We start from the raw sequence: 11,157 nt of genomic DNA, 5'->3' as shown, positions 1-11,157 counted from the left end.
TAAAATATGAGTGCGAATACAGATAAATAACAGAAACAAAAATATCCTGACACTAGTCACATGACCGTGATGTGAGTCACATGATTTTGCTAAACAAGAACTGCTTGGAAAATGGCAGCGTTCTTACAGTGGAGACGATTTGTGTTTTTCGATAAAGAAACGGTGAAAGATCCGAGTGAAAATGGGAAAAATTTCCAACTACCGATGGGTATATCAGCCTGTGATTCAGGTCGAGGACACATTGTGCTTGGAGATATCCTTATAATGCTGAAGTCATGCTTGTGGCTAGCTAGCAATTATGGTACTGTTATACAATAATACCAAGTGTATTTCATAATTACAGTCGTCTAAATCATCGTATAATTTAAGCTGTGGCAAGCCTGCTTTGTAAAACGGATAATCTCTTATGCTTGACGTACGTGTTTCCTTAAATGTTTTCATAAGTCCAACAGTCAACACCTTCTAGATGATTATAAATAGCGATTTCAGGTATGCCATATGTGCGTGTTTTCTTTAACTCATGTATTGCACATATGGATGGACAGATCTGGTTTTTGACCCGCTCCCTGCAGCTGTCCAGCTTTCAGGCTTATAAACTGCGCGTGACACACCTGTACCAGCTGAAACAACACAACATCCTGGTGTCAGTGGGTCAGGATGAGCATGGCATCAATCCTCTGGTAAGATTCACCACAGGTGTCAATGCAAGTGCTGGTCTCTGTGTGCTTTTGAAATGTAAGTTGATTTAGAGAGTGTGTGTATGTGTCTGCCCATCAGGTGAAGGTGTGGAACCTTGATAAGAAGGACAGTGGCAGTCCTCTGTGTACCCGGATATTCCCTGCCATACCTGGAAACAAACCCACTGAAGTGTCTTGTCTCAGTGTACATGAAAATCTTAATTTCATGGCTATAGGTAGGAGTTTTTAATGCCATATCATGGTTAAATAACAGGGTTTATAACACATTTTTGTTATAGTAACTAAAACCATTTTCATTACTTGAAATAAAAAGGTAACATTTCTTATTTTAATTTAGTTTAACTTGATGTACTAAAATAACTGATGTACTAAACAACAAACAAACTATATTGACATTTAAAAAAACAAAAATGACAAAAACAGCAAAATTACTTACTAAATCTAAATATTAATAAAACTATAATAGTATCTCAATTATACTAAAATAACACATCACAATTGTTAGTCCACGTTTTTTTAAAAATGTAATTGAACTGAGTATTTGTATTTATATTCTGTTTGAAAAAAAGTTGATTTTAGAGGGCAGCTAATAATAAAGCAAATTAAACACTGTGCTTTAATGTTGCAAAAGTAAAAAAAAAAAGTTTTCTAAAAGTATGTAAATATAACTTGAAATCCCTTTGAATATGTGAATAATTTCAACGATTAAATTTAACACTAAATGGCATTTGCAACCCATTTATTTCTGTAATATGATGCATTTCAGAGTGTAACAGAAAATTTAGTAGGGAAAAAGTGTTGGTTGGCAGTTTAACCATCAATAATTGATTGGATTGTGAAAAGTGGGCGTTACATGCCCAAATACCAAATTCGATTTTATGTTGCTTTTAATATCTGTGTTATATGCTCAGGTTTTACAGATGGCAGTGTTGTGCTGACAAAGGGTGACATCACCAGAGACAGACACAGTAAAACTCTCAGCCTCCACGAGGGCAGCTGTCCAATCACAGGCCTGGCTTTCCGACAGGCTGGCAAAGTCACACACCTGTTTGTCGCCACTTTAGAAAAAGTGCAGGTACGTTTTAGTTGTATGGAATGTGATGAAAGCAGATGTAAATTATACCGAACTGAAAGCAGGAATATTTTTACGTTGACAGTGTTACACACTGTCAGTGAAAGAGTACCCTCGTATAGACCTGGACACTCACGGCTGTGCGCTGCGCTGCTCGGCGCTCACAGACCCCTCGCAGGACTCACAGTTCATAGTGGCTGGAGATGACTGTGTGTATTTGTACCAGCCTGACGAGAGAGGACCCTGTTTCGCATTCGATGGGCACAAGCTTCTAACTCAGTGGCACAGAGGATACCTGCTGCTGCTCACACACAATAACAAGTCCCCTAGCAAGTAAGACTCATTTTATGGCATGGATTATCTTTTTCTTTTTTTCTTGCTTTAAGATTTTTACTTTAATATGCATTCATATTTATTACATTTCATTTGTACAGATCTGATTATGGTAGCAGACAGACATCCCCAACAGAAAAGCACATCCTGACCATTTACGACCTGGACAACAAGTTCATCGCTTACAGTGCGGCGTTTGATGATGTCATTGACGTTCTGGCAGAATGGGGGTCGTTCTATGTCCTAACAAGGGATAACACAATGTATATGCTGCAAGAAAAGGACACACAGACCAAGCTAGAGGTTAGTAAAGTGTTATTATAACTAAAGGAATCATTTTTTTTTTTCATTTTTTTTTACCTGAAGTAAAATGTTTATACACTACCGTACAAAAGTTTGGGGTGGGTAGATTTTTTTTTCTATGTTAATGAAAGAAGCTGCATTTCTTGATCAAAAATACATTAAAACGATGATATTGTGAAATATTATTACAATTTAAAATAAAGGTTTTGTATTTTAATAAATATTTTAAAGTGTAATTTATATTTCTTTGATGGTAATGCTTAATTTTCTGCATTATTACTCCAGTCTTCAGTCTTACATGATCCTTCAGAAATCATTCTAATATGCTGATTTGCTGCTCAAGAATCATTTCTTATTATCAATGTTGAAAACACATATATATTTAAAAATATTTGTTCACACATCACTGGCAGCCCTTAAACACTAAATTAAAATACAGATCAACTATAAATAGATCAAAATATAAAGAATCAACTATAACTATACTAACAATTATATAGATTAAACAAAAACTGAACTAAATTGAAAATAAAAAATAAAAATGTACAATTCAAAACTATAATAAATGTGTTTTTTACTGTCAATTCAATATTATTCACAATTATTATTGTTCATAATATTATCCTTTATGATAAACATGTATTTATAATAAAAGTTTGTGTGTTGTGTTACTTAGATGCTGTTTAAGAAGAACCTGTTTGTGATGGCCATTAATTTGGCTAAAAGTCAACACCTGGACAATGATGGTCTGTCTGAGATATTCAGACATTATGGGGACCATCTCTATACCAAAGGGGATCATGATGGAGCCATTCAACAGTACATTCGGTAGGTGTGCAGTTCAGATTTCTACTTGTACATTTCATATAAAACGGTAAACAAGAAAGCTGTTTCTCATGCTTACATCATGACCTTCTGTCTTTCTCAGCACCATTGGGAAGCTCGAACCCTCGTACGTAATTCGTAACTTTTTGGATGCACAGAGGATACATAACCTCACGGCGTACCTACAGGCCCTCCACAGGCAGTCCCTGGCCAACGCTGACCACACTACTCTACTGCTGAACTGTTACACCAAACTGAAGGACAGCTCCAAGCTGGAAGAGTTCATAAAGGTCTGTAGAAAGAAATCACCTTTGCTCTGAATGTGCATTTAGGCTTTTTAAACAAAGCCTTGACCACTAACAATGCTTCTTATACTCTGCACCCCTCCTCTGAATGTAGAGCAATGAAAGCGAGGTGCATTTCGATGTTGAAATCGCCATCAAGGTGTTACGTCAGGCCGGTTATCACAGTCACGCCGTGTTTCTGGCAGAGAGACACATGCACCATGAATGGTATCTGAAGATCCAGCTAGAGGATTTGAAGGTGGATACAGAATTTTTGGGCTATGATATGAATTATGACTCATAACTAATGCTTTTCAGTGAGTTTATGCAAGCCAATACTTTTTAATTTCGTCCACAATAAATGATCCCTGCCTTGTTTTTGCCTGAAAAACTTTTTTTTGTCACACTTTCAGAATTATCAGGAGGCTTTGCGCTACATAGGGAGGTTGCCATTTGATCAGGCGGAGAGTAATATGAAACGTTATGGTAAAACACTAATGCACCATGTGCCTGAGAGCACCACTATCCTCTTAAAACGTCTCTGCACCGACTATCACCCCAGCAAAGACTCAACTGACCGGGACAGTCTGGATAGGCCTGTGGAAAACAAGGTCATTTAGATTAGCAATAGCAAATAATCTGAGATTCTGAAAAACAATGAGTTACACCAGATGACCTTTTATCTCAAAATTTTCTTTTGACAGGCCAATCCAGAGGAGTTCATCCCAGTGTTTGCCAATAACCCAAGAGAGCTGCGAGCGTTCCTGGAACACATGATTCAGGTGGATCCGTTCTCTCCCGAGGGAGTTTATGACACTCTACTAGAGCTCAGACTACAGGACTGGGCACATGAGCAGGACCCAGGGGTAAAAACATGCTTCATACAATTGCTACACATACCTCATGTTATATTATGCTATTATAGAAGGCATCTGCAGCTCAAAAGATTTTTGAAGAATTGGACTCATCACCCCCCAAATTGAATGTTTACTTATAAAATTAGCAAAAATATCTAATGATTTTTGCAACTAATGTATGTGCAGTACTCTAAGCACCATTTTAATAATTTTACAATATTTGACCAAGTCCATTCTACAGAATCCTGCATATTTCCCCCCCAACATTCAGCATGAAAAAAAGAAAAGAAAAAAGGAAGCATAATATATTGGCTGATATTACAAAATAGTCAAATTTATTTGCATAAATTTGGCTTGTATAGGATATTTAATTGTGCAAGCTCATTTCACTTATTTTTACATTTTGATGGTCATTGCCATTTTTTAACACTCATTTAAAATGTAAAAACAATAGTTTAATAACACTATTAAATGCAATTTTTAAAATGAATTTTTCGTACTGTACATTGTAATATGATGTTTAAATTCACTTGTAGCATATAAAATGACTAGTTTGACTTTTTTAGTGTTTACTGTTCATTTTCAATTAATTTAGATAACATGGAATTATAATATCAGCCATAACATCAAAATATTATTTGCATTGGCCAGAATCAGTGCATCCCTAGAAAAAAGTATCCAGTTCTGACTGATTGTACACATGCTGTTATGAAAGCATATAGGAAACTCATCTCTCTTTCTGTCTTTTGTGTGACAGAAGAAGAAGGTCCTGCAGGAGGCAGCACTGTCCCTTCTGAGGAGTGACAACACTGTGTTTGACAAGGCCCTGGTGCTCTGCCAGATGCACAACTTCAAGGAAGGAGTGCTATATCTGTATGAAAAGGGCAAACTGTAAGCGATTTTTCTCATTTCTTATCACTGTCAATCTCACTTACTCAGAAAGTGCTGTGAAAGTTGTCTACCTGACTTCTACAAGTCTTCTAAAGCCACCTTATTTTGCAACATGGAAGTGAGCTACTTTGTGTAAATGTTTGAGACTTCCGATTCATAAGCTGATAAATGTCTATAACTTGAAAAATAGCAAACTGAAGTAAATGTAGAAAAAACTATTTACCATTTAACTTGTGCATAAAACTTGTGCTACAAACCAGTGTTTATGATAAAGAATTAAAATGTTATGATAAACACCAGTTTGCTATATAAAGCAGCATAATAAACTTTTTTTTATTACAGTTTATAGTTTTATATATATATATATATATATATATATATATATATATATATATATAACTATAATATATATATATATATATATAACTGGAATAAATGACACCAAACTGGAATAACTGGAAGCAAATGACACCAAAAGCCTCGCACATTCAAATTACAAATTGCTGTGACCGTTCTTGTGTTAAAAATAAGGTGGATAGCTGTATGTGACAACCGACCAAAATTACAAACTGAACTCCTGACAAACTAGAGCTGCATGATTCTGGATAAATTGAGATTGATGATTTTTGTTGTTGTTGTTTCAAATAGAGATCACGATTCTGCACAAAAAAACCCTCCAAAATAACATGCCATTTACTAGAGATTATGACAAAATAATTAAATAAGTTAATTGCTGCAGTCTATTTAAAAATGTTTAATTAATTAGTTAATTTGAATTAATTAGTTTTTTTAAATCGGTTTGAATGAGTGATTCAATGACTCACCCATAAAGACTTCACTTTTTTCGTTACTGGATGAATCGTTGTTTGTGAACGTCTTGAATGAATGAATCAATAGCAAATCATTTTTTTAAGTCACTTGTCGCCATCTACAGGTATAACGGTGTAAACTAAACAATCTTTATTTGAAGCTTCAAGTTACTTTCAAAAGGTGATGTGCTCTATTTGATCACTACCATAGACATCAGTGTTTATATCTGAACTATAAACTTTCATCCCAGTCTGTGATAATTTGAATATTTGTAATGGACACTGTGATGTTGAAAGACTATGTAAAGTTGTTGTAGCCTGTACATTATAACTGCTTTCTCTGGGTCAGCGGCAGCGCCAACACAGATTTGAGGTTTAATAGACACAGCCAAATAGTTATCATTTAGGAATAAGATCACATGCGTGTTTGAATCGAGATTGCAATCTTTTAACGATTAATTGTGCAGCTCTACTGCAAACTTACATTACATTTTCCTTTAATCTAATAAAAGGACAGGATTAATAGTGACAGAACTGTTCATTTCTGCAGGTACCAACAGATCATGCATTACCACATGCAGAATGAAGAGTATGGGAAGGTTGTGGAGGCCTGTAAGCGCTATGGGGACAACGAGGTGTGTTTGTGGGAACAGGCGCTAGGCTATTTTGCACGTAAAGAAGAGAACTGCAAGGCCTACATTAGTGAAGTCCTGCAGCACATTGATGAAAATAACCTGATGCCTCCTCTTCTGGGTGAGTAATGTGTCTTAAAGGTCATGATGACAGAATGTTCTTGACCGACTCTTAACCTTTTGATATACTTGTAGCGTTTGCAATATTGTTTATCATCATTTAGACCTTATGTGAGTGTCTGTGTTGCAGTGGTGCAGACTTTGGCCCATAATTCCACAGCATCTCTGTCAGTCATAAAAGACTACCTGATAAATAAACTTGAGAGGGAGACCTCGCAGATTGAGGAAGATGAAAGGAAGATTCAACAGTATAGAGAGGAGACGACCCATCTCCGTGCTGAGATAAAGGAACTCAAAACCTGGTGAGTGAAACGAGCTGTGCCGAATGACCAACCGTGAGGTGTATTAATTTTATAAGGTTATTTTATCATTCAACATCAGACTCAGTGTTGCCAGATTGGAAATGTCCAAGTATCGTACCAGAAGCTCAAAATGATCGTATTTGGAAGAAAATGATCGTACACGAGTCAAACCTGTACAGAATACAGCATGAAAATACAGCGGTTCTTTCTTACAATTAATTGGTTGGGTCCTTACATGCGCTTCGTGAGGCACAGTAGCACACACATGCAAGGTCTCTCGCTCCCTCTCTCTACACGTTCTTCCCCCGGTAGACGTAGAATCCACAGCTAGATCAATGAGAAACCCTATGATTACAACGACCATCATTTGAAGTGTCACATAGGTCTGAAATTATCGTACATTATAGGATTTTTTCCATTATTGATCGTACATCGTACAGAGGTCAAAATGATCGTACAAATACGATAATTATCGTACATCTGGCAACACTGATCAGACTCTTATAGCCACTTCCCCTCTACGACAGTTGAGAGCATGAAGTGTTCAACATTCCACACTTCGTATTTCACTTAATTAAGTGCATCATCCGGGTATTTAAAGTCACTTTTTCTTTTTGGAATTTTCAGTGTGAACACACCATTTATACTACAAAATGGCATAGAATAGTGCATAAGTACGTGAATTTGGACGCACCTGTTGATTCATTAATTTCTGAATGGCATAACAAATTTATGCCACAATCGATCAGTCAGAATCAAGTATCGGAGTATGCGGAGTAAGCTGCTCACATTGCTTTTTCAGTGCAAAGATCTTCCAGAAGACCAAGTGCAGCATGTGTAACAGCCCGCTAGAGCTGCCATCTGTGCACTTCCTGTGTGGCCACTCCTTCCACCAGCACTGTTTAGAGAGCTTCGCTGAGAGTGAGGCCGAGTGCCCCACCTGCACCCCTGAGAACAGGAAGGTGATGGACATGTTGCGTGCCCAAGATCAGAAACGAGACCTGCATGATCATTTCCACAGACAGGTGCTGATTTTTCCCCTGCATTTTTGAATTGATCAAAAAACAATGCAAATGAAAGTTGGATAGAATTAAATGGTCTTTTTCTCTCTCTTAGTTGAAATGCTCTAATGATGGCTTCTCAGTCATCGCTGATTATTTTGGCCGTGGAGTGTTTAACAAACTCACTCTGATAACGGATCCTCCTGGAGGAAAGAGTGGAGCTGGGAATCTGGAGGCTGAATTCAACAGAGATCTGCTCATTAACACCAAGAGGAATGTTTGAGAGCTGGACTGGAGTACACTGTAAACGAATTGCTGATCTAGGGTCTGATATCTGACTCTTGGTTTGCTCCAGAAACAGCTCTACACTTTAACATCCTTGGAACAAATCCAGATTAAACTTTGCAACTCACAGCTCGTGCAGAATCTCTCCATCTATGTAGTCTGCAAGATCAGATAAGCATAAAGAGGAAAATATCATAACCGCTGTGGTTGACAGTAAGATGCAAGAACACGCACTTCAGGACCGTGACCTTTTCAAGCTTTTAAACCAGCTGCCACAGGCGCACTGTAGAAGACAACTTGCACAGCTTTATTTTGCATCCCTTGATAATTTATGTATAATATATTTAATCAGTATTTCAGCCACTCATTACTGCAGATAAAGCAATTAATCAACAATAATCAAATGCCTGTGAAATAGTCATTAATAAATGTAAAACATCATTGATTTTGTTGTATTTACACATCTCAGATGTCTGAGATTTGTCATGAATTAATAAAAATGAAATATTTACACAGCATTTTACATTGCATGTGCCACAGCATGCGGAAATATGTGTAAAAGATGCACATCCAAAAAACTAAGCAAATTTCCATTCATATATACCTGCATGGAACAGTTTCTAGTTTGCAAAAACAGTTTAGGGGGTTAGAAGTAATATGCTACGTTAAACAGCTGAACCAGCAAGAAAGTAGCTAAGAACCACATCCTGTTCTCCATGGCACATACAACTGCTGTATGTCTGAATTTATTCAACTCTTGATTATTGCCCTTTTTTTTTTTTTTTACCAAATCACATTTTTGCAACTTCAACCTGTATCACCTGCAAAAGCACCATGGCTTGATTTGTCGAAACAGGCTAAACTTTCTAAACGCTGTCCCTTGGCTAGTGAAGAGTTCCCGAGAGTTGCCCGATCATCAGCATTGTTGATGGTTGATATATTTTTTAGTATGTTTATGAAACCAATGACCGTTTTCTTTAGCTCTGCTTAACTCTGTGACTCAAATCATGAATCTCAGCCATTTTCATGTCAGTGTTACAGAAAAAAACAAGCATGAAGAGAATAGGTCATTTAAATAGTAAATGTTATGTCCTCCTAGCAGGGCCGGATCTACCATATGGGCAATCTGGGCACGTGCCCAGGGGCCCTTGCGCAGAGAGGGGCCCTCCGTGATCGGAGTTGTTGTTTTTTTTTGTTTGTTTTTTTTGCGTCACGTACGCTGCTACATAAAAATAGTATACACAAGGCTTGGCCTCGATCTTGATAATTATCCAATCAGAATTTTAAAAAAGTGTATATTACATGATGTGATCTCTTATTCATGCAAATGCTTTTAAACAATTCATGTGCGACAAGACAAAAGTGTGACTGTGACACACACACATTCACAGACACAGAAAGACTCGCGCGCGCCAGTATCGTGCGCACAGACAACACGCCAGATTCAGAATACAGTTATCTTTCGTGCTTGAACTTACAATAACACACACAATTATGCCAAAATGTCCGTTTTGTCGAGTATCTTCATAACATAAGAGCTGTCTTATGATGAACGCGAGGAGTTGTGAGAGAATGAGGCGCGTGTGAGATCCGCGTCTCCGTCAGCTGGTCTTAAAGAGACAGCAGCCAATAAAGCTTTCTGACAGTAAAGTTAATCAAAAGAACAGAGAAAATGACTCACTGCTGTTGACTGAAGGTTTTTTTGTTTGTTGTTGTTGCTATAATAAGGATTAGTCTATATTTAATTTATAATTCATGCAGTGCAGTTTGATGACTTTATTCAATTTCGGTATATGTCCTAGGTCTACCTGTTAGACAGGCACAGGTAAATATGACATTTATTTTTAACTCTTGTATTATTGAGACAAATAACAATATTTTTATTTTTTATTTTGAAAACACAGTGCATTTAGTTGTTGTTTCTAGTTTGAGTTGAGAAATAGGCTACAAATTTCAGCATTATCACTAATCTGTCTGTGTGTGCATTTTACTTGAGAAATAAGCAAGTTAACTCATGAAACCATTTGTTTACTATATCGCAATCGCAATATTGACCTCAATAATCACAATATGACATTTTCCCCAAAATCGTGCAGCCCTACTTTTCAGAAATTTTTATTTTGTATCATTGTCTTGTGAACTAGTCATTCAGCTTTTGATCAATAGTGATTGGCATGTTAAATCCCACAGCTGGTGGGCCACCTGTGTGTGTGTTCCTTTGGAGGGTGTGGTTTTCAGGTAGGGGAGGGGGCCCATGAGCTTCAGTGCCCAGGGGCCCCTGGGGGTACTAATCCAGCCTTGCCTCCTAGTCCTAGATACGGTACATAATGCTTTTTAGTTTTTCTGTTCTTTTTCCCGCCACATCTCAGCAGACTGTGTGAATCCTAATGGTGGCACAAAGTGTCTCTTATTCAGTAGAAACGCGTGCGAGCGTTTCAGGTTTATCAGTAATCTTTTAGCTTGTACACTTTTACAGACATTGCTTCCTGTTTTTTTACCACCATTCAGTCTGCATCGGTTATTAATAAGACTGAACTATCTGTGAATATTGTGGAGTGGAAAAAGAAACAATTGTGCATTTGTTTTATCATTGCATTTACTCAACATTATTTTGGAAGGATTTAGAATCCTAAATTAACAGAATTTTGTCTAGTTGATGTTTTTTTTTTCTTTCAGAGTGGCATTATGCAATTATTTATTTTATTAGGGAAATGCAATACACACAAAAAGAAGTGGACTCGTCGC

The 11,157-nt window shown here is 37.1% G+C and overlaps 1 protein-coding gene across 1 annotated transcript; it reads left to right on the top strand.

Annotated features, from left to right (window-relative positions):
- Positions 1-71: 71 nt before the first annotated feature.
- vps11 (VPS11 core subunit of CORVET and HOPS complexes) lies at positions 72-8,854 on the top strand. The gene is made up of 16 exons (XM_082157559.1): positions 72-257; positions 536-680; positions 778-913; positions 1,610-1,773; positions 1,856-2,103; positions 2,205-2,406; positions 3,083-3,234; positions 3,335-3,521; positions 3,631-3,774; positions 3,929-4,126; positions 4,220-4,381; positions 5,130-5,263; positions 6,623-6,825; positions 6,955-7,126; positions 7,929-8,151; positions 8,243-8,854. The coding sequence occupies exons 1-16, from the start codon at positions 112-114 to the stop codon at positions 8,408-8,410; spliced, it is 2,784 nt and encodes a 927-aa protein (XP_082013685.1). The 5' UTR covers positions 72-111; the 3' UTR covers positions 8,411-8,854.
- Positions 8,855-11,157: the final 2,303 nt, after the last annotated feature.

Source organism: Leuciscus leuciscus, assembly GCF_965113295.1.
Source record: "Leuciscus leuciscus genome assembly, chromosome: 24".
In the NCBI taxonomy this organism is placed as follows: Eukaryota; Metazoa; Chordata; class Actinopteri; order Cypriniformes; family Leuciscidae; genus Leuciscus; species Leuciscus leuciscus.
This window is presented reverse-complemented; position numbering and strand designations above follow the sequence as displayed.

Excerpts from the sequence above, each read along its gene's own strand:
- vps11 (XM_082157559.1), top strand. The coding sequence starts at position 112 with ATGGCAGCGTTCTTACAGTGGAGACGATTTGTGTTTTTCGATAAAGAA. Across the intron at positions 1,774-1,855 it reads CCACTTTAGAAAAAGTGCAG|TGTTACACACTGTCAGTGAA; the intron begins GTACGTTTTAGT and ends TTACGTTGACAG. Across the intron at positions 4,127-4,219 it reads ATAGGCCTGTGGAAAACAAG|GCCAATCCAGAGGAGTTCAT; the intron begins GTCATTTAGATT and ends TTCTTTTGACAG.